At 39.1% G+C, this 23,655-nt stretch overlaps 1 protein-coding gene across 4 annotated transcripts in view; it reads right to left on the bottom strand.

The window, feature by feature from the left end:
* Positions 1 to 23,387, bottom strand: part of ATF6 (activating transcription factor 6) — a 200,166-nt gene extending 176,779 nt beyond the window's left edge. Inside the window, exons 1-4 of one of the 4 annotated variants that reach the window (XM_003892980.4) lie at positions 23,196 to 23,387; positions 10,736 to 10,812; positions 7,089 to 7,176; positions 5,057 to 5,163 (exon numbers count right to left, since the gene is read on the bottom strand). In XM_003892980.4, the coding sequence (XP_003893029.1) occupies positions 5,057 to 5,163; positions 7,089 to 7,176; positions 10,736 to 10,812; positions 23,196 to 23,277 (354 nt within the window). In that variant the 5' untranslated portion in view covers positions 23,278 to 23,387. Of the gene's footprint in view, positions 1 to 5,056; positions 5,164 to 7,088; positions 7,177 to 10,735; positions 10,813 to 20,471; positions 20,491 to 22,831; positions 23,037 to 23,195 lie in introns of those variants that run through there. The other 3 variants (XM_009185668.4, XM_021926202.2, XM_017948792.2) reach the window with 3 other exon arrangements.
* Positions 23,388 to 23,655: the final 268 nt, after the last annotated feature.

Here is a 23,655-nt window from a genome sequence, read left to right as displayed (position 1 = left end):
AGGAAAACTGATTCATTTCTATAGAGAAAATTAAAACTAGATCCCTACCTACTGCTGGATCCCTACATAATAGCACATATTAAAGTGGAGTCTAAGAGTATTAAGAACCCTAAATGTGAAAGGTAAACCATATGGGTAATAGAAGAAAATGCAGGAGAATATCTCTGTGACCTAAAAGCATGGAAGGACTTCTGAAATAAGCCATAAAGGAAAAGAAAAAAAAAAGATAAGCCTGAATAATTCAAAATTAACTATTTATACTTAATAAAGACTACAAAGTTAATAGATAATAGAGAAAAGATATAAGCAATTTGAATGTCTAAATCCAACAAGAGTTTACTATTTCAAATATATGAGGAATTTCTACAGATAAACAAGAAGACAACAAATAAGTAGAAAAACTGGCAAAGGACAAGAATAAACAATGTATAAAAGAAAAAAGTCCAAAAAGCTCATAAGAATATAAATAAATGTTGGCCGGGCGCGGTGGCTCAAGCCTGTAATCCCAGCACTTTGGGAGGCCGAGATGGGCGGATCACGAGGTCAGGAGATCGAGACCATCCTGGCGAACACAGTGAAACCCCGTCTCTACTAAGAAATACAAAAAATAGCCGGGCGAGATGGCGGGCGCCTGTAGTCCCAGCTACTCGGGAGGCTGAGGCAGGAGAATGGCGTGAACCCGGGAGGCGGAGCTTGCAGTGAGCTGAGATCCGGCCACTGCACTCCAGCCTGGGCTACAGAGCGAGACTCCGTCTCAAAAAAAAAAAAAAAAAAAAAGAATATAAATAAATGTTGAAAACAATAACCAAAGAAATACAAAGTAAAACAAAATAAAAGCAAACAATAACAAAACACATTGTGCCATGGGGTAAACATTAAAAAGGCAGATAATGCCAAGCATCAGGAGAAGTCACAGGGACCCTCGAGCACTGCTGCCAGCCCACAGAGTACTGTGATGATCCTGGAGAGCAATATGGAAGCACTTGTCAAATTAAATCCCTGCACATTCTATCACCCAGCAATCCTAGGCATATATCCTAAAGGATTTCTCACATGGGTCCATAAGGGAACATTTTTAAAAATATTCATTATGGTGTAGGTAAAAATGTAGTGAATGCATACTTGAATGTTGTACAGAGTTAGATTCAACAGATTTGATTACACAGAGCAATAGGAATTGATCTTAAAAACACTGTGCTGATTTTTAAAAGTAAATAATGTAAAGATATATACTATAATACCATTACATAAATTTAAAATACATGCATATAATTGAAATCAGATGAACTTTTTAATAAATGGTACTAGAATAATCCTTTTGGTAGTCATTTGGAAAAACATAAAATTGTATTTGTATCTCATATCATACACAAGGGTAATTTCAAATGGATCAGAGATCTAAACGCTAAAAATAATATCTCATGATAAATATTTATTCATAGTCACTTAGAAAATATTCCTTCCTGAATAATTTTATCCTAAGCCACTAGATGGGGCAAAGCAAGACCACCATCCATGCAGAGAAGCAGCCTGGTGGAATGTCAGGGTCCAAGAACGGTAGAGAGGGCACTGACATGGCAGGCAGCCTGGCATGAGGAGTCACAGCAGAGTGATGAGGGCATCCACAAGGGAGACAGCCTGGTGTAAGGACATCAGAGCCCAAAGGAGACATGTTAAAAGAACATAAGAGCTGGTGGGAAGGGACCCCCACTGACGAAATCCAGGACAATGTAAGAATCAGAACAAATAATTACAATAATGGATTATAATCTGTTGCATAAAATAAGAAATGATGAGTCTATATTGATATTAACAAATAAGTGAACAAATATAAAGTTTGATGAAGAACAGGATATTTTTACACAGTCTTAAAGTATCTTCCTCACAAAATATGTATGGCAAAGAAAGAAAAAGCAACTTCACAATGGAATAGGTTGGCAGATAACATCTATGAAGTGATCAAAGTGAACATAATCAGTATTAGAAAAAATCAAAATTGAGTCATCAAAAGTAAATGAGATAGACACAGACATCACTTTCCTACCACAGATATAAAACCTGAATATGATCCTAAAGAAACATTAGACAAACCCAACCGAGAAACACTCTTCAAAATAACTAACCCCTAATCCCCAAAAGTGACAAGGTGAAGAAAGTCAAGGCTTAATGAAGAACTGTTTCATACTGAACAAGATTAAAAAGACAAGACAACCATATGCAATGCTTGATTCTGAACTGGGTTCTTTTGATAGTCTAAAGGACACCTCTGGGATATCTGGCACAATTTAAACGAGAGCTGAAGGTTAGATTATAGTAACATATCAATGTTTATTTCCCGATTTTGTGCTTGTATTATGGCTATCTAAGAAATATCTGTGCTTGTAGGAAGTAGACACTAAAGTATTGCAGTGATAGGGCATCGGACTGGTAACTTACTCTCAAATGCACAAGGAAAAAACAAGTTATTTGCAATGTACTAACAACACTTCTGTGAATTTGAGATTGTTCCAAACAAAAAATTAACTTAAAAAAAGTAAGAATAAAAATATGAGTGAATTATTTTATAACCTCTGAGTGGTGAAAACCTTCCTTTGAGTGACCAAAAAAGCAATTAAAGAAAAGATCAATAATTTGGCTACAGAAAACAGTATACCCAGGGAAAATAAACACCAGAAATAAAGCAAAGAGACAAAAGAAAAACTGGGGAAAAAATATTTGCAGCTTATTTCACAAACTAAGGACTAATAACCCCAATATATAATAAAGCTAAAATATTAAAAAGACCAATACAATTCAATTAAAAAATGAATGGCCGGGCACCGTGGCTCATGCCTGTAATCCCAGCACTTTGGGAGGCCGAGGCAGGCAGATCACCTGAGGTCAGGAGTTCGAAACCAGCCTAGACAACATGGTGAAACCCTGTCTCTACTAAAAATACAAAAATTAGCCGGGCGTGGTGGCAGGCGCCTGTAATCCCAGGTATTCAGGAGGCTGAGGCAGGAGAATTGCTTGAAGCCAGGAGGCGGAGGTGGTAGTGAGCCGAGATCTGCCATTGCACTCCAGCCTGGTGGACAAGAACGAGACTTCATCTCAAAAAAAAGAACAAAAATTTGAACAGTTCATTTTTTAAACAGAAATGCAAATAGGCCTTAAACATATAAAACATATGAATAGATATTTAACCATACTTATAATAAAAGATATAAAATAAAACCTATTGTGGAGTGATGATGGGAAAACGGGCCCTCTTACATACTGCTGATGAGGATGTAACATTTTACAACCCCTATAGAGAGAAATTTGGCAATATCTAGCAAAATTCAAGTGTATTTATCCTGGTTTCAGCAATCCCACCTCTTGGAATATATCCCAAAAATATCCTGGCAAAAATATAAAGTGACTTATGTACCAGGTTATTTACTATAGGTTATTTGAGTCTGGAAAAGACTTATGTACAGGTTATTTGGGTCTGGAAAAGACTAAAAACACCACAAATATTCATCAACAAGGAAATCACTGAATTAAGCATGATAAGGTTATGCAATGAAACATTATGTAGCATAATGGGAAAATTATATACTCTGAAATTAGAGTTATCCTGCTAAGCTAAAAAAGCAAGGTACAGGACAGGGTATATAGTATGCTACCTTTTGTGTAAAAAAGGATGGAAATGACATGGATAGAAACCAGGCTTTTCTGAATATATCTTATTATATAATTTTGACTTCAAAAATAAATTATTAATTTTTTTAAAAAATTATATCATTTGGAGAAATTGTGGGACCTCAGAGAGCTACCAATAGTAGCAATCAGAGAAAAGCTTCATAAAGGAAGTAATTTTTGAACTGGTACTTGAAGGATGAGTTTTCCAAGACAAGAAAAAAAAATGGGGCTATTCTAGGCAGAAGAAAGAGGATGTGCAAAAACCTAGAACTGTAAGAGCAGCGATCTCACTGCTGTTGTTCACTGCCAGCATCTGGAACAGTGCCTGGCACAGCGGTTGAATGAGTGGAGTGCGTAGGAGCTCTCAGACAGGAACTCTCACAGGTCTCAAGTTAAGGGGAATGTGGAAGTAGGAGGGGATAGCAAGAAAGGAGACTGGAAAGGTAAATGCAGACCAGATCATGGAGGGCCTAGTACTCTGGGAATTTAAATTTCATCCTTGTAAGGACTGGGAAGTTACTAAAGTTTTAAGCAAATTACTGATACAGTAAAGCTTGTGACACTGAAAGATTTCTCTTTGAAGATTCCATGCTAAAAAAGGTTTGAGGAGTTGGAAGGCTGACCAGTTAAAATCTTATTGACTTAATTCAGGCGAGATGGTGATGGCCTGACAGGGGCAGAAAAGATAAATCCTTGAATTAATATGTGCATACAACCACCAGGATTTAGTAACTAAATGTAGAGCCTGCAGGAACAAAGATACCACAATTTATAGCACATGTAATATACTAAAATATTATTTGATTTTTTTATTTTTCTACATTCCCTTTCCCCACTCTAAAAAGTACCTAAATCAGGTACTTCCTTTTCCTGGCCTCAGGGCTTTTGTTTGGACACAGAGCAGAAGCATTCTTAAAAGAGCTACCGGACTTCTATAAAAATGTCAGCCACTTCAAAAGGTAGCACTAGGCATTCCCAAACTAAGGCAATCATTCTGGATGCTGTGGCTAAAGAGTTATAAAAACTGACCATCTTACATTCTTCTATGTCCATATATAAAGAATGTATATCCTAATAGGGAGGAGAAAGAAAGGGAAGGAGAAAAGACAGTAAGCCAAAAAACAAATACTGGATACTGTTAAAATGCAACGAAACAAATGAAACAATGAAATTATGGAGGCATGAACAGAGGGGAAAGAGGGCAAAACCAAAGGCACTAACAACTTTCTAGCTCCCATAAGGCCCTTTCTAAAGTCTCAGTTCCCTCATTAAATGAGACAATATAACTCACAGTAGTATTCAATAAATGTTAACTGTCTCCCCCATATACATATTTTCCAGATAGCATATTATAGCCAAAATCATTGTAAAAAACTGGCTACTCGCTACTCACAGGAACATGCTGAGTTGAAGAATAAGAGTCCACTGACTGAGGAGACGAGACTGAATAACTTGAGGAGGCTGGAGAAAGTGGCTGAGGTTCTGCCTTAATATCTTTAACTGGAAAACACGGAGGAAAGGTTTTACCCACTGGACAATAAAAACTTAGAATAAAATGAACAAGAAAGAAGGTAAAATTTACTTTTAAAATTCAATCGGATATGGAAGCCAAGGTCACCAAAATATAACAAGTGAAAATGCAAGATGCAGAAAACAATATATCTAGTAAGCTTCCACTTGTATAACAAATTATATATGTGGGGAGGGGGGCTGTATATATATGTATGTCTGTGTGTGTGTGTGCATATATGTGTACACTTGCATCTGCACTAATTCTCTGGAAGTGTAAACAGAAGAAACTGGTAACAGAACTGGAAAGCACAACTTGTCGGCTAAGGAATAAAAGCAGGAGACATTTTTCTACTATACAGATTTTTGTACCTTTTGAATACTATACCATATGCAAAATATTATAGATTCCCAAAAACTTACTTAAAAAAAATAAGGAACAGGAAATAATTATTTTGGAAAGCATTTTTGACAATACAATTAAAACTCATAAAAAATGTTCATATATTTTAAGCTATTAATTTATCCTATAAATGTACTGAGCAACTATGGCCCAGGCAGTATCCCTTGGTGTCAAAGACAGAATAGGGTGGAGATAGCAGATTGTGTTTTCCAAAGTTAGCCATGCAGTATCTACCATCCCTCATGATCTTCCCTCATGATCTTCTACAATGTGATCTTGCCACTTTCCCATCAAGAAGTAGAGTTGATTTCTCCTCCCCGTGAATTTAGGTGGGCTTGACTCCTTCAATCAAGAGAGGATAGAAGTAATGCTATGTGAATTCTGAGGCTGGAAATGCAGCCTCTGCTTTGTGTCCTGGAACACTCATACTTGGAGCTTTTGAAGTCTGACTACCCTGAGACCACCATGATTTGAGAACATTACACCACATAGAGAAGCCCTATGCAGGCACCCCAGTTGGTAGTCCTAGTCTTCAAGTGTCACGCATATGAGTAAAGAAACCTCAAGATGATTCTAGCCCCCAAATGTCAAGCTACTACAATCTTCAAATCTCCCCAGTTGTGGTCTGGACATCATGGAGCAGAGACAAGCCATCCTTGGAGCACCCAGTCAAAATTCGTGACCCACAGATTCTAGCAATCTAATAAAATGGTTGTTGCTTTAAGCAACTAAGATTTAGAGTAGTTTGTCAAACAATAAAACCAGAACACTGACTTTGTGTATCCCACATTCTATGAAGACAGACAGGCATGAAGCAATATAAGTAAATACATAAAATGAAGAGAAATGGGTAGTGCAGGGGAGAGAGGAATTTAGATAGGAGAATGTGCTGGTTATTTACTCACTGTCTCTCAGCACTAAGTCCACTTTCTATAATCAGTGATACAAATTATTCCCAGTTGGCATCCTTTTAGGTCCTGTCAATAGGGGATACTAGAAGCTAGAAGGGAGAAGGGATTTTCTTCATTCTACCATCAGCTGTACCCCAGCATTGGCAATTTGCTCCAGGTTCTGGCTTCTTTCAGTATACTCAACCCCGACCTCATCAGGCCCCCTTAAAGATACTGGCATCACAAGGTGCTGCCCCTTCTCAGAAATACATGTATAAAATGCATGGGACTCCTCCACCAAGTTCCTAGGTTCTGGTAAGCCCTGTCTGGTTCTCAGGTTAATCTTATATAGGGACATTATTCATAATTCAAAATAACTGTTTCTATTTCTGATACAAACTATTCATTCATTACACTACTGAAACGTAACTATGAAACTCCTCATATCCATTTTTGGCAAGAAATTTGTTTACACAATTGCCATACCAGAAGTAGAATGCATAGCACCAGGAATCTTTTAACCTACCAGTATAGCCCAATAACCCCACCTAATTTTGAGTATGACCAAACTACAAAATAAAATTGATCTTTTTAAAACTTTTACCAGTGAAATGCATAATTACCTGTACAGATTTGGTTGTTAATGTCCCAAATGTCTGACTCCCAAGGCATCAAATCCAAATCAAAATCAAGATGATCAAAATTGTTTTCCTGTAGGTTTCAAATCAGCAAAAGAATATTAAAAGAATAAAACATACACATCTTAAAATCAAACTGTCAAGACACAATTTGGCACAAATAATATAACTGCCACTAGCCAACCTAGTAAAAAGAATACTCTAAGTCAGTCTTGTATGAGAATACATCTTGGATAGCCTAGAGATAAAATCAATTCAGTTACTTGAAGCACAGCAGCAACAACTAGGAAAGAGGTAAGGGATTCAGTATTTAAAAAATTCAGTTGGCTTCATTCTTTTCTATGAGAATGACCATTACAGGAATCAAAAATGTGTCTTTTATCTTAAGGGAAATCCAGCAAAATACATTTTCCCATTGCCATTAAGAAAAACAAGACAAAGCAAATGCTATTCATAATATATTCTCTATATACAATAGAAAGAATATAGATATACCCAAAAGACAGGCAAGAATCATAAAGAGGTAGTTACCACTGAGTAATTTTCTTTCTTTTCTACTGTTCTATACTTCCTAAATTTCTAAAACTTTTATGAATCCAAAAAAAAAAAAAAAAAACACTTTTTAATCCTATAAAATAAAAATACGTTTCTCAAACAGAAATCAGCAAACTTCTTAAAGGCTCCAGTAAGTTCTTTTCGTTTAGGTGGTTTTTCTAACTGAAATATAAGCATATTCTGGGTCATCCAGATAACCACCTTATACTATATACATGAATAAAGAAGTGTCACATAATTTCAGAGCCCTCATGTAAGTCTGAGATCAAGTTAGTACCAAACAGTACTTTTTTAAATTAAGTGTCTGGAGTCACAGAGACAAGAAGAGAAGTAAACTTAATACATAAATAATGCAATAAAGTCAAAAGGCAGTAAATATTAACTTAATGTCACAGATGATAAAACAGCAACAATAGGATTGCTTGAGTCCAGGGGTTCAAGATCAGCCTGGGCAACATGGCAAGACCCATCTCTACCAAAAAAAATACAAACACTAGCTGGGCATAGTGGCGTGCACCTATGGTCCCAGCTACTCTGGAGGCTGGGGTGGGAAGATGGCTTGAGCCCAAAAGATAGAGGCTGCAGTGAGCCAAGATCATGCCACTGCACTCCAGCCTGGGAGACAGAGCCAGACCCTGTCAAAAAACAAAACAAAAACAAACAAACAAACAAAACAGCAACAATAAAATACACCTCAGGCAAAAAAAAAAAAAAAAAGTAAAAATGTATCTAGTAATTGGTAACAACCATTTGTTAATAATTTCTAGAAGAATATTATCATTTCAAAATGACTATTACATGGTTCATTTTTATTGAGAATATAACAGAAATACAGAAGGGACACTATTTTCTTATGATGCCCACAACTGAATAAATATTAGTACAAGGTACATAGAGAGTATATGTGAAAGTGCACATGAAAAAAAAAACTATCATAAAAAAACCATTTTAAAAAAAATCAATCTCCTTCACTTTTTTCTCTTATTTGGATCTTCACACCAAAAAATTAAGCAGCTTTGGCCAGGCGTGGTGGCTCATGCCTGTAATCCCAGCACTCTGGGAGGCCGAGGTGGGCAGACCACTAGAGCTCAGGAGTTCAAGACCAGCCTGGCCAATGTAGTGAAACTCCGTCTCTACTAAAAATACAAAAATTAGCCAGGTGTGGCAGCATGTACCTGTAGTCCCAGCTATTCAGGAGGCTGAGACATGAAAATCGCTTGAACCCAGGAGGCAGAGGTTGCAGTGAGCCGAGATCACACCACTGCACTCCAGCCTGGGCAACAGAGTGAGGCTCTGTCCTTTTAAAAAAAAAAAAAAAAAAGGCCGGGTGCGGTGGCTCACGCCTGTAATCCTAGCACTTTGGGAGGCCAACATGAGAGTATCACAAGGTCAGGAGATGGAGACCATCCTGGTTAACACGGTGAAACCCCATCTCTACTAGAAATACAAAAAATTAGCCGGGCATGGTGGTGGGCGCCTGTAGTCCCAGCTACTCAGGAGGCTCAGGCAAGAGAATGGTGTGAACCCAGGAGGTGGAGCTTGCAGTGAGCCAAGGTCGCGCCACTGCACTCCAGCCTGGGTGAAAGTGCGAGACTCCGTCTTAAAAAAAAAAAAAAAAAATTCAGCAGCCTTATACTTTCAGCAACCAAAAAATCCTTAAACTTTCTTAATCTAAGTAAAGTTACCAATGTTGCTTGCCTGACTGCCAGCAATACTTTTAAATAAGGGCATGACCTACTTCAGGAAACTTCTGACTCAATCTTCAGCCAAATAAGTCAAATACCTTCTACAGCATAAAGATTTTATCTCGTCAGAAATTTAACAGGCCCAGTTTATGCAAAATGAAACATACTGGCGCTTATATACTCTAGCTCTTCAGTGATTTAGCATGGGAAATTCTACTGCCACTTGGAAGAAGAATGACATAAGGGCTCTCAGAGATTCAATCCCTTCATGTCATACTAGAAAAACTAAGGAACTGAAAGACTGAGTGATTTTCATAAAATAATAGAATGTTAGTTGTAAAATCAGGAATATATTTCCCTTAATCTTTCCAATTGAGCACAGTTTCTTGACACAGTTTAAAAGAAACACTTTCTTTTAGGATTCTAGATGTTACGAAATATGAGTATCAGTTGCTTATTCAAATAGTCAATATTAAAAGGCAATTTAATCAACGGGCCACATTCTAAAGTATCCCATGGAGAAATGAAACCATTAAAATCCATGTACTGAGTTTTTAAAATATATCATGTGCTTCATTCTCTTCTGTCGATTCATGGTAAAACAACTGCTAAATCATTGTTTAAGAAATATCTGAAATTCACTAAGCAATTTTTACATACTTTGTACTTAAGTTAATAAGAGCTTAAAATGATGTGATATTCAACCTGATTGATGAAGTACTCTGCTCACTTGAATTAATTCTTAAGTGAAATAGCACTTCATCCATTAAAGAATAAGACAAAATCAAAATTCTATACGGCAAAGAGCTTTATATGTACTAATCAAGAAAAGAAAATCTAAGATACTCTTGGGGACTCAGAGTGTTATAATAGTTTTTACACAGACCTCCAACCAAATGTAAGGATATACCTACTTTTCAGAGCTTTCTACATGAATATACAACTTTTAAAAAGGAAGTTGGTAAATTCTGCTTGACTTACCAACTTAGTCAAGCAGAACTTACCAACTTCCTTTTTAAAAGCAAAGAATCTGTAAAAACCAAGAAGTAGGCAGGTTAGCAACTTTTCCAAAGTCACCTGCCAATTCCCTTATGTAGCAAACTATCTGTAAAAACCAAGTAGGCAGATTAGTGACTTTTCCAAAGTCACCCACCCCTAGAGCCAAAGGTGGGCCTAGAATACAAGTCTCACACCAAGACCAATGCAATTTCTACTGTCTTACATTTACTGACTACAAAATGGCTATTAACTTTCATACTTAATGGTAGAAGCTATTTACCCATTAAGTATGTAGCTTAAATTGTTAGCCTGAACCTGCTGTCCTGAAACTTTCTTGCAATAATTAGGGTTAAAGACTAAATATCACATTATTCAATCTTAGTAAATACTTACATACGTCTCATTTGCTGCTTCCAATTGCAGCTCATCAGTGTCTGTGAAATAACCGAGTTCAGCAAACAGGCCAGAATCTTTGGACAAAGGAAAAGAATAGAAATGAACTACCAATTCAATTATTTGACAAAGAAACAAGTACTGTATCCCTATGTCACCTCTATTAAGGTTTCTCATTAGCCACTACTATTATTGATAAACTCCAGGAATGTGAATAAGTAATTCAAAGCTCATTTCTAATTTATGTGTTGTTTTCTGCATAATTTTTATCTTGTGAACTGAATTGTTACACCAGGGATCAAAAAAGGTTTTATGTCATATGTCATGTAAGACTAATTGGTAGTGGCTTTATGGAACATTACTAACAAGAATTCTGATGCTACATCTGGGTTCAGCATGAAAAGTTAATGTGGTTCATAAGTAATAGGAGACGACTGTGGAAAGCAGACATGGTTCATGAGCAATAGGAGAGGGCTGTGGAAAGTATATATGCACTGCGTATTTGTCATCCATGCCTTAAGCTAAGGGCACAACCAATTTTCTATCTAGACAATAAAGGATTCACTTATCTAAACCATCAAATTCATTTCAGCAAATCTAACTATATTCCAATTTCCTAATGAGGTTTCATTATAAACCAAGAAATATGTGGATACAGAAAACATTCTTCAATACACTATACTGAAAACTTTTTGTAGAGAAAGCTCAAGGTGTTGACCAAGGCCCAAGAAGGCTGCTTACCATAGAATCTATGAAGCTCCTATTTTCTCTGACACTTTCAAAACTTTAAGCACTCTGAAAAGTTTTTCAAAACTAGGTCTTCCTTTGTATTCTCTACCTATTTTATGCCACTGAAACTGATCTGATGATTTCCTCAGAGCACAAGTGTAGGAACTAGTCAGTTATTAACTTGACCAATTACAGTAACATTTCACCATCCTAAGACCAAATAGTATTTAGCAAAAAAATGTATACATAGTAATAACAAAAGGTTACTCACATGACTCTCAGAAAAGACTACTCAGGTGCAGAGCCAATAAACATGTAAGCAGAGTACTGTGGCTTATATATAGGCTGAAACTCCTTTAAAGAGTTCTCTGGCTCTCTCATTTCTTTCTTCCCATTCGTTCTGAACCTGCTCCAATCAAGCTCCCCCTTCCACATACACATATTATTAATGTCCCCAGTGACTTCCATATTGCTAAACTCAGTGGTAAACTCATAGTCCTCATCTTACTTGACCTATCAACAGCATTAACATAGTTGATCCTTTCATTTTAACTGAAGGATTTTCTTCACTTGACTTCCAAAATATCACACTTACCTGGTTTTCCTCCCACCTCACTGGTTGACCTCACCTTGCTGGTTCTTCCTCATCTCCCTAACACGAAATTGTCCCTGGGCTCAGCATAAACGTTTCTATCTATCTTACTTCCTTGGTAATCTCAGCTGAGCTCACGGCTTTAAATAAAATCTATATGCCAAGGATTTCCAAATATAATCTCCAACCCACACTTCATGATGCATGTACAGTGAGTACTGACATCTCCTCTTACATGTTTAAAAGGCACGTCAAACCTAACATATCCAAAATGAGCTCCTCATCAACCCCACCATACCTCATACTGCTTTGTCCTCATCTCAGTTAATGCTTACCACATGCTCAGGCCAAAAACCTTGGGATCATCATTACTTCATTATCTACTTCTCTTCCTCACTCTCCATATTCAATCTACCAGAAAATTCTGTCAGCTCTGTCCTCAAAATATATATCTGCAATGTGACTTTCTACCTTTCCTCCTATTCTTCCTTCCCTTCCCAACCTTCTTTTTCTTCCCTACCCCTCCCAACACAGAGACGTCAGCTTCCGAGGAAGCAAGGCAACAAAGGTGATGGGGTTTTGTGCACAGTCATCTCCAGCAATGTGCCCCATATCCAAGGAAACAGGATGGTGTGGGAGAGACTATTGCCCAGCGAAGGTGCCAGCATGCCCCAGCCCAGTGGGAGGGGGAATGGAGTAGCAGATGGAAAAGGCAGCCTGAGTGGTTAGGAGAGTGGTCATACTGAACAAATATGTTAGGTGATTGTGCAAATGGTTGAATATATCTAAAATAATTAGAATGTTCTGGTTTCTCTTCAGAATGAATAAATCTTTTGCCTTTTACTAAAATAATTGGAGTTAGATTTCTCACAGTTGGAGAAAGGATTTAAAAGCATGGAGAGAGGCCAGATGCGGTGGCTCACACCTGTAATCCCAGCACTTTGGGAGGCTGAGGCAGGCAGATCACAAGGTCAGGAGATCAAGACCATCCTGGCTAACACAGTGAAACCCCATCTCTACTAAAAACTACAAAAAATTAGCCGGGCGTGGTGGCGGGTGCCTGTAGTCCCAGCTACTCAGGAGGCTGAGGCAGAAGAATGGTGTGAACCTGGGAGGCGGAGCTTGCAGTGAGCTGAGATTGCACCACTGTAATCCAGCCTGGGTGACAGAGTCAGACTCCATCTCAAAAAAAAAAAAAAAAAGAGCATGGAAAGAGTCGGGAGACTAAAAGAATCCTAAGATGCTGGATTAGAACTAGAAGTATTAGTAAATAAACTCATTTAAAATATAACACATACAGATAGCTATAGAAATATATATATGTACACACATATACCGATGTTTGTATTATACATATATACATATATACACACACACATATACATATATACATGTATATATATATTTCCTAGTTCTGTCTGCTAAGAGGTCCTAGAAGCAATGACATCCGAGTAGCAATGAAAATACTAGGTGAGCAGATCTTGGATACTAAATACCATCTTCCACCAAACAGAAGTCCACTAAGGGGTTCCTTGGAGAAATAACCAATTAAAGGGCTGCAGCAGGGAAAGTGCCAAAATAAGCCTGCAAATCTTGCTGTGCCAGAAATTCTCAGCAAATGATAGGAACATGTCAAAAAGAACAAAGGCCCCAATATGAAAGAATTCTCAGTGGTCAAATCTGGGAAAATCTAAGAATCAGAATAAAATGAGAGTAGTGGTTTACCAACCACCAAATAAAAAAGAAATCAATAAGTTCATCACAGAAGGAAAGAAGGAAGGAAGGAAGGAAGGAAGGAAGGAAGGAAGGAAGGAAGGAAGGAAGGAAGGAAGGAAGGAAGGGAAGGAATTCTTATAGTCCAATGTCAATTAACAATGATAGAACAATAGAGTTAGATAGTTACCATTTGGCAACCATTAGAGTGGTAACTGATATAGAGTGGTGTTATTAATGAGGCTAGCTAGGGCTCATGGTTAGAGGTTTAATAAGAAACGGATATTGGTGTCATGTCAGATTATCTCCCCCAAAATAGCAATAAAATACAAAATGGGAAGCAGTAGCTTTACGGTGGTGAAACCTGGAAGATAACAACTTGACCAAGTGATCATGTGAATATATCACAGGATGATATGATGGCATAGGAACATCACATAGTATTTACACTACAATGTATACCCTCATTTTATTCTGATGCTCAAATTTTCCCAGATTTGACCACTGGGAGTTCATTCATATTGGGGCCTTTGTTCTTTTTAACAGGTTCATTTGCTGAGAATTTCTGGCACAAGATTTTCTGGGCTGATTTTGCACTTTCCCTGCAATTTCCCAGCCCTAGAATTGGTCATTTCTCCAAGGAACCCCTTAGTGGTTTAGGATCATCTTGTAGAATAAAAGACTTGTACTCTTTAAGACTGTCAAGGACATTAGAGACAGGAAAAGACTAAAGAACTGTTCCAGATTAAAGGACACTGATGAGACATAAGAAGTAAAAGCAATGAATGTTTGCAAGTAAAATCCTAGACTAGAAAAACAAATCATTATTGAAACAGATGGCAAACTTTGAATGGTGTCTTTGAATTGAATGATAGCGTTGTATCAATGTTTATCTCCTGACTGGAAGAAATATAGGGTAGTAATACAGGAATGTGGCCTTGTTTTGGGGGGTAGAAGGATAGAGAATATACACTATAGTATTTAAAGGTGATGGGTCAACACATCTCTCTCTCTTGAAAGGCAGAAAGAGAGAAATAGAGTAAATGCGGCAAAATTTAACAACTGAGGACCTGGTAAAGGGCATGCAAGAGTTCTTTGCACTGTTCTTACAACTTTTCTATAGGTTTCAAACTATTTCAAAATTTTCAAATGCATGTATATATACATGTGTATATGCGTGTGTGTGTGTACATATCCATAATCCAACTACTTCTCATTACTCCACTGCTACTATTGTAACTCATGGGGATTGCTATAGTAGCTTCCAAAATGTCTCCCTACTTCTGCCCTTGCCCCTCTTTCAGTCTATTTCCAACAGAGCTGCTAAAGTGAGCCTATAAAAACAAAGGATGTTTTTTTTTTTTTCTTTTTTTTTTTGAGACGGACTCTCGCTGTGCCGCCCAGCCTGGAGTGCAGTGGCGTGATCTCGGCTCACTGCAAGCTCCGCCTCCCGGGTTCACGCCATTTTCCCGCCTCAGCCTCCGAGTAGCTGGGACTACAGGCGCCCGCCACCACGCCCGGCTAGTTTTTTTGTATTTTTAGTAGAGACAGGGTTTCACCATGTCAGCCAGGATAGTCTCGATCTCCTGACCTCGTGATCCACCTGCCTCGGCCTCCCAAAGTGCTGGGATTACAGGCTTGAGCCACCGCGCCCGGCAACAAAGGATGTTATTGGGAGTCAGGATTCTCATAGTGGCCGAAGAGAAATACAAGCATATAGTGCGAGAAGGTGAAAAATAACCCTGCGATGTTACCTTTGAAGTGTAAATATATCAAAATGAATTGATGCTTTTTAAAAATAAATATTTCCTCATTCTTAGGAAATACATGGTGAAGTGTTTAGGAGTTTCATATTATCTGCAGCCCACTTTTAGATGTGAAAGAGGAGGAAAGTGGGTAATATTAAGAGATAAAGTGAATGTGGCAGGATGTTAACAGTTGGTAAATCTAGATAAGGAAAATGCAGGTTTATCAATGTACTTATCTTTCGACTTTTCTGTGCTTACAAAAATAACTGAAGGTGGGTTGATAAATATACTTGTATATTTATAGAACATTCTGAAAGAATCCATGAGAAACTGTTAGCATTAGTTACCCCGAAGTATCTCTAAAACCTATTGCCTATTTCTATATCCTTTGCACTAGTCCCACACTATTAGATTTCCCTCAACAGTAGTAAACGATGGTAGTTATTATTTTTAGTGTACTCAGCAAGCTTTCCCACCTCACCTCCATCTTGCCCATTTATTTATTCATTTACTCCTTGTAAGTTTAAGAAGATGAGACACAGTCACTGGGTTTAGCAATGTGGAAAACAGTAGTGCCCTTAAAAACAGCAGTTTCAGGCCAGGCATGATGGCTCATGCCTGTAATCCCAGCACTTTGGGAGGCCGAGGCGGGTAGATCACCTGAGGTCGGGAGTTTGAGACCAGCCTGACCAGCATGGTGAAACCCCGTCTCTACTAAAAATACGAAATTTAGTAGCTCACACCTGTAATCCCAGCACTTTGGGACACCGCGGTGGGTGGGCGGATCATGAGGTCAGGAGATCGAGACTATCCCGGCTAACACAGTGAAACCCCATCTCTACTAAAAATGCAAAAAAAAAAAAAAAAAAAAAAATTAGCCAGGCGAGGTGGCAGGCGCCTGCAGTCCCAGCTACTCGGAAGGCTGAGGCAGAAAAATGGCGTGAACCTGGGAAGTGGAGCTTGCAGTGAGCCCAGTGAGTCACTGCACTCCAGCCTGGGTGACAGAGAGAGACTCTGTCTCAAAAAAAAAAAAAAAAAAATTAGCCAGGCATGGTGGCAGGCACCTGTAATCCCCCAGCTACTGGGGAAGCTGAGGCAGCAGAATCGCTTGAATCCGGGAGGCGGAAGTTGCAGTGAGCCAAGATCGTGCCACTGTACTCTAGCCTGGGCAACAGAGCAAGACTCAAAAAAAAAAAAAAAAAATTAAAAAAAAAATTTTTTTTTTAAACAGCAGTTTCTGTGGAGCAGTGGCACCTGACTGGACTGGGTTCAAGTGACAATGAGAAATAAAAAACTAGAGTCAGCAGTGAACATGGAGATTTTTTAAAAGGAATTCTGCCGTAACATACAGTAGAGAAATTCAGTAACAGCAAGAGAGGAAGTAACATTGAAGAGAGTTTTGAGTTTGTTGGTTTTGTTTTGGTTTTTTTTACTCTAGAGTACTATCTAGATATAGAAACAGTACTTCTAGGAGAAATAACATGTTCATTTACTGACAGAGATGATCTAGTAGAGAGGGGAAATGCTGACGCAGGAAACAGGAGGAAGAATAGCTTGAGCAATATTCTTGAAGAAAAGAGGAAGGATCTAAAGCACATATGGAAGGAGTGGCTCTAGCTAGAGCAAGAAGCCACTCACTCTCAGCAACAAAAGAGAAAGGAAACATGTTGGTAGGTGGGTAAATGAGGTAGTGGGAGGCTGTAGAAACTCTCTTCTGATTCAAAGGATGGGAGAGATGTTGGAGGTTTGAAGATAGAAGAAACTTTATAATGCAATCATCAGAGTGGGACAGTAAAAGGACCAGGGAAATATGATTGGTCTGGCAACACTTAAAGTGAGACCAGTCAGGATAGTTGAAGTGTTTTTTTCAGCCACATTCAGCTATAGTAAGGCAGGTGTGAAGTGGGCAAAACTGAATTTAACTAATAGGTTTATCCAAGAGAAACCCACAAAACAAGAGACAGACAAAGATATGAAAGGTGAAAGGAAGGAAATGGTGACAATGATTGTTCATGGTATTTAAACTGGGTAAGGGGGACGTGATGAACTGAAGGGAATGAGAGACACTGGAAACATGGCAAAATCTCAGAAGGACTGAACAACTATTGAAACTGGAATACTAAAGGGAGTAAGCTGGTAAAACAGGTGAAGGTAGAGCAGGATGTTTGAAAGTGAGATGTTATTGGTAGTGACAAGACTTAGGCTTATGATCAGGAAAGCAAATGGTCGAGACTGGGTAAAAGGTGCAATCAGTGATAAAGACAAGGTCCAGAAAATGAGAGGTCAGTGTATCTGAAGGATCTTCTCTAAGGATACTGAAATCATCCAAGAATCATGATGCAAGTAATGGTGAAGAAAGTAACAGTAAGCTAGAGGCAAAATTTTTTCAAAAAGTCAAGGAGAAGCCAGGCATGGTGGTATTTGTCTGTAGTCCCAGCTACTTGGGAGGCTGAGGCAGGAGGATCCCTTAACCCCAGAAGTCTGAAGATGCAGTGAGCTGTGATTGCTCCACCGCATATTCCAGCTCCAACCCAGGCAAAAGAATAAGACCCCATCTCTAAAAGAAAAAAAAAAGTGAAAGAGAGTGATCCAGGAATCAGGAGAGGTAGAGGATGGGATATTGTGACAAAATGAGATTCAAACTTAGATATTTTTAGGGAGGAGGAAAGGAGAATAGTAGTGAAGGACAATGGAGACATCTATCCCACCATCAGAGGCCCTATGGTGAAAAGGTTTTGAGAATAAAATTAGCAACCATTCACCGGGGCATTAAGGGAAGTTGTGTCATCCGGGAGCACCAGATTTTGGTTTAGTGCTAGAAAGCCAAGAGAACCTTCATAGAAGAGACTGAAGACATAAAAGAAACCACAGTGGCAGACGGAAGCTTATCATCTTGATACACATATCTTAAGTACAGCTGACAGAAGGAAAAAGGAGAAAGAAGAAAGGAGGAGGAGGAGGGAAGAAAGAAGAAAGCAGAAAAAGTATCTTTTGCACAAATTCAAGCAAGAGTAAAAGAGAAGAGAGAAGGAGAGAGGAGGGTAAAACATACAGATGGCAAATAAGCATATGAAAAGATGCTCAACATCATATGTCATCAGGAAACTGCAAATTAAAACAAGATACCACTACACACCTATTAGAATGACTAAAATCCAAAGTACTGGCAACACCAAATGTTAGCAAGGATGTGGAGCATCAGAAATGCTCATTCACTGCTAGTGGGAATGCAAAATCATATAGCCACTTTGGAAGACAGTTTGGCAATTTCTTACAAAACAAACAAAAAACATGTTCTTACCATACAATCCAGCAATTGTACTCCTTGATATTTACCCAAACAATTTGAAAATGCATGTCCACACAAAAACCTGCACACAAATGTTTTCAGCAGTTTTATATGTAATTGCCAAAAGTTGGAAGCAACCAGGATGTGCTTCAATAGGCAAGTAGATAAGCAAACTGTGAATTTATGGACTAAACTGTGTCCTCTAAAATTCTTATGTTGAAGCCCTAACCCCAAATACGACTATATCGAGAGATACAGTCTTTAGGAGGTAATTAAGGTTAAATGAGGTTATAAAAGTGGGGCGCTAATCTGATAGGACTGTGGCCTTATAAGAAGAAGAAGATTCTCTCTCTCAATGCCATGTAGGGATACAAGAAGGCAGCCATGTGCAAGCCAGGAAGAGGGCCCTAACTAGAACCTGAACATGGTGCCATCTTGATCTTGAACTCTAACCTCCAGAACTGTGAGAAAATAAATTTCTGTTGCTTAAACCACTCAGTGTGTGGTGTTGTCTTATGGCAGCCTAGGCAGACTAATAGGCTATGGAACATCCATACAATATAATACTATTTAGTGCTAAGAAGAAATGAGCTATCAAGCCATGAAAAGACATGGAGAGACCTTAAGTGCATATTGCTAAGTGAAAGAAGCCAATTCAAAAATGCTACATACTGTATGATTCCAACTATATGACATTCTGAAAAAGGCAAAACTATGGAGACAGTGAAAATATCAGTGGTTACCTGACCAGAGACAGGGAAAAGGAGGGAGGAAAAAATAGGTAGAGCACAGGGCTTTTTTAGGGCAGTGAAACTATTCTGTATGATACTGTAATTATGGACACATGTCATTATACATTTGTCAAAACCCATACAGCAGGTTGGGAACCAGGCCACGCAGCGGGAGGTGAGCAGCAGGTGGGTGAGTGAGTGAAGCTTCATCTGGATTTACAGCCATTCCCCATCACTTGCATTACCACCTGAACTCCACGACCTATCAGATCAGCAGCAGCATTAGATTCTCATAGGAGTGCGAACCCTATTGTGAACTGCACATGAGGGATCTAGATTGCATGTTCCTTATGAGAATCTAATGCCTGATGATCTAATCACTGTCTCCCATCGCCCCCAGATGAGACTGTCTAGTTGCAGGAAAACAAGCTCCGGGGTCCCACTAATTCTATATTATGTTGAGTTGTATAATTATTTCATTATATATTACAGTGTAATAACAATACAAATAAAGTGCACAGTAAATGTAATGCACTTGAATCATCCCGAAAACATCTCCTGTGCCTCCCCGTCCCCACCCCCTGTGGAAAAATTGTCTTTCATGAAACCAGTCCCTGGTGCCAAAAGGCGGGGGACCCCTGCCATAGAATGTACAACAGAGCGAACTTTAAACTATGGGCTTATAATAATAAGTTCATAATAATGTATCAATACTGGCTTATCAATTGCAACCAATGTACCACACTAATGCAAAATGTTACCAATAGGGGAAGCTGGGGATTGAGGGGAAGTACATGGAACTCTTTGTACTATATGCTCAATTATTGTGTAAATCTATAATTATACTTAAAAAGTAGGCCTATTATTTAAAATAATTATGTGAAATTCAAATTTCAGTGTCTATAAAGCTTTATAGAAACACAGCCATGCTCACTTGTTTATGTTGTCTCTGGCTGCTTCTGCACTATCACAGCAGACTCGAGTAGTTGCAGCAGTGACCATGTAATCACAAAGCCTAAAATATTTACCATCTGGACCTTTACAGAAAATGTTTGAAGACCCTTGTTCTAAATTTCATTACCTAAGTTAAAAAGAAAAAGGAAAGCACATCCCTCACAGGCTCTTCTGAGTTAATCACTTTATTTAAATTGTTTAGAGTTGTTAAAATCACGAGACATACTAACTACATAATCTGATTTTAAAATTTTAACTAGATAGTATCTAATATTAAAAAAAAAAAAATTCAAGGCTAGGCACGGTGGCTTGAGCCTGTAATCCCAGCACCTGGGAAGTTGAGGCAGGATGACTGCTTGAGGCCAGTTGGAGACCAGCCTGGGCAACACAGCAAGACCCCTGTCTCTACCAAAAAGTCAAAAATTAAGAATTAACCAGGCATGGTGGTGGCGTGCACCTGTAGTGCTAGTGACTCAGGAGGCTGAGATGCAAGGATCACTTGAGCCCAGGAGTTTCAGGTCACAGTAAACTATGATTGCATCACTGCACTCCAGCCCGGGCGACAGAGCAAGACCCTGTCTCTAAAAGAAAAAAAAAAAAAAAAACAAGTAAATCAGTGAAGTACTTGAACATCCAAAACAGCAACTGTCACAGAATGAAACACTAGCAGACAATAGTGTTTCACTCTATTGCTAACAAAATCTATCCTACTTACTGAACACCTAAGGAATTAAAGTGTTCAAAGAAGAGAAGACTGTTAACAGTTTGAAAAGGGAAACCTGGAAAACAATGGAAATGGGCACATTCAGGGAGGGGCAGGGCAGGATACCTGATAGAAGTGAGTCAGTGAACTGACTACAAAGAACAGAATGCTCTGTTAGAGGACATTAAGTCAAGTGATCAGATAAGTCAAGAAAATGCAGCCTGGGTATCAGAAGACAACATAAAATAATGCCATGAGGAAGTGTCCCATAGTTATAGTTTAAGAAATGTTGCTGGCCAGGCACAGTGGCTCACACCTGTAATCCCAGCACTTTGGGAGGCCGAGGTGGGCGGATCACCTGAGGTGGGGAGTTCCAGACCAGCCTGACCAACATGGAGAAACCCCGTCTCTACTAAAAATACAAAATTAGCTGGGCCTGGTGGTGCATGCTTGTAATCCCAGTTACTCGGGAGGCTGAGGCAGGAGAATCGCTTGAACCCGGGAGGTGGAGGTTGCGGTGAGCCGAGATCGTGCCATTACACTCCAGCCTGGGCAACAAAAGCAAAACTCCATCTCAAAAGGAAAAAGAAAAATCATGAAAATGTAACAGCTGACTAGCTGACAAAAACAAATCATAACTACCCAATATATTCAAGTAGTCTTATTAATAACCAGGGATCTTAGGAAGAATAAACTCTGCAGACACGAGTTAGGAAAGCATTATAGAATAGATACTAGAGGTACAGACTTTGGAGGTCGAAAAACCCGGTCTGATCCTTCTTCTGCCATTAACTAGCTTCAAGAATCTGAGCACAAATTCTGTTAGCCTCAGTTTCCTCATCTCTAAAATAAACAGTACCTCACTGGACTGTTGGTAGGATTAAACAAAATACTGCATGTCGAGAGTTTAGCAGGGTGCCTGACACAAAGAAAGTGCTAAATAAATGGTTACTGTTACTAATGTACTTGGCTTAGGAAAATGGGAATAGAAGTCTTAAGTTTTCCAGCAACTCTTAGAAAATCTACCCAAGGATTGAAATAAATCTCCAATAGAATATAGTTTTAGAGAACATCTGCCCTTGAAAAAATTAAATGACTTTGTTCAATAAATAGTTGAGATTCCTTCCACTCATGCTATTGAGAATGCTGATCCAAGGGAGAAAGATAAACTGGGTTCCCCTCAATTCCGAGGCTGATGAGTGGTGTAGGCTCACTAGGGGGCCCATTTGGGAACCTACACAATCCCAAATTCATATTGGAACCTAAGAACAATATTACTATTATATCTTGCAATCAAGAGAAGAATAAAAGTCTCCTCTAAATACTTAGATAACAAAGCTTCTCCATTCTCATTTCCACCTCATTCCATTCCACTCTTCCTGACTACCAAAACCAAACAAAATATCCATTAGCAAGAAAATTAAGAGCTGTATCTGGAAAGCAGTCAGGATTCTACCATGAGTATTAGGTCTAGCTAAGCAGGGACCCGAGGTCAGGTGCTTGGGTGTTTTGCTTTTCTGCCAAGATGGACATCAGGCTTAAACCAATAGTAAAAGCTGTAAGATTAGGATTTCTTGTATATGACCACATTCTCTCATGCACATCAAGCACACAAAAACCCACTCCATTGTGCTCACCGCCCACATTTCACACTCAGGAAATAGCTTGCAGCCTTTTTGGCGGTCCCAGCCATCTTGCCCTAAACCTCCTAACGACGTCCAGTGTTAGCCACACAAAAAGATCATCCAGTACTTCCCCAACGGGAACAGTGAAAAATGGTAGTTAACTCCAGTTAGACAATATTCTACTCTCCCTGTGGCCAGGACAGAAGCCGAACGATCCTCCCAGACTCTCACAGGGGCACGAACGAGAGTGACGAGTGGCCTCACTAACCAGGCAGGGTTGGTCCACACCTGTCACCACGACTGGGCGGAAGTAGGGAGGAAGAAACCTGTAGATGCGAAGCCGAGCCAACCTGGTGCATTATCAGATCCCACTCACCCCAATCTTCATCCAGCCTGTGAGAGAGTCCCGGGCTAAAAGGTGACTCCATGGTGCCGGCAACACCTCCCGACTCCCCCATATCACAAGTTCCTCTTCCCTGGAACTCCGTGATTAATATCTGGGACGGCGGCGGCAGGCGGACAAAATACTCCGTAACGCTGACGAGACGGTGGCCGAGTAAAGACAAACTGCTTCTGCCGCACGAGGGAATTAGTACGACACAGGAGAACGTCAGAGACTAAGCAAATTTAAACAGACCTCCGAGTAAATATTTCCCTTTTGGAGTTTTCAGGACTTTCTGTCCCGCTGTTTTATGGGGGAGGCGGGGTAGAACACGCAGACATCGCTTCGACTGAACAAAATTTATCAACATTACAAATAAAAAGTAAAGCCCCTTTCTGAACATTCTGGCTTATTCCTTGATTATCCTTCTTAATACCACACCGTGGCTATCTCA

The sequence above is a fragment of the Papio anubis genome, chromosome 1 (genome assembly GCF_008728515.1).
Source record: "Papio anubis isolate 15944 chromosome 1, Panubis1.0, whole genome shotgun sequence".
In the NCBI taxonomy this organism is placed as follows: Eukaryota; Metazoa; Chordata; class Mammalia; order Primates; family Cercopithecidae; genus Papio; species Papio anubis.
Note: the sequence above shows the minus strand (reverse complement) of the source record. Positions and strands in the feature narration are given on the sequence as shown.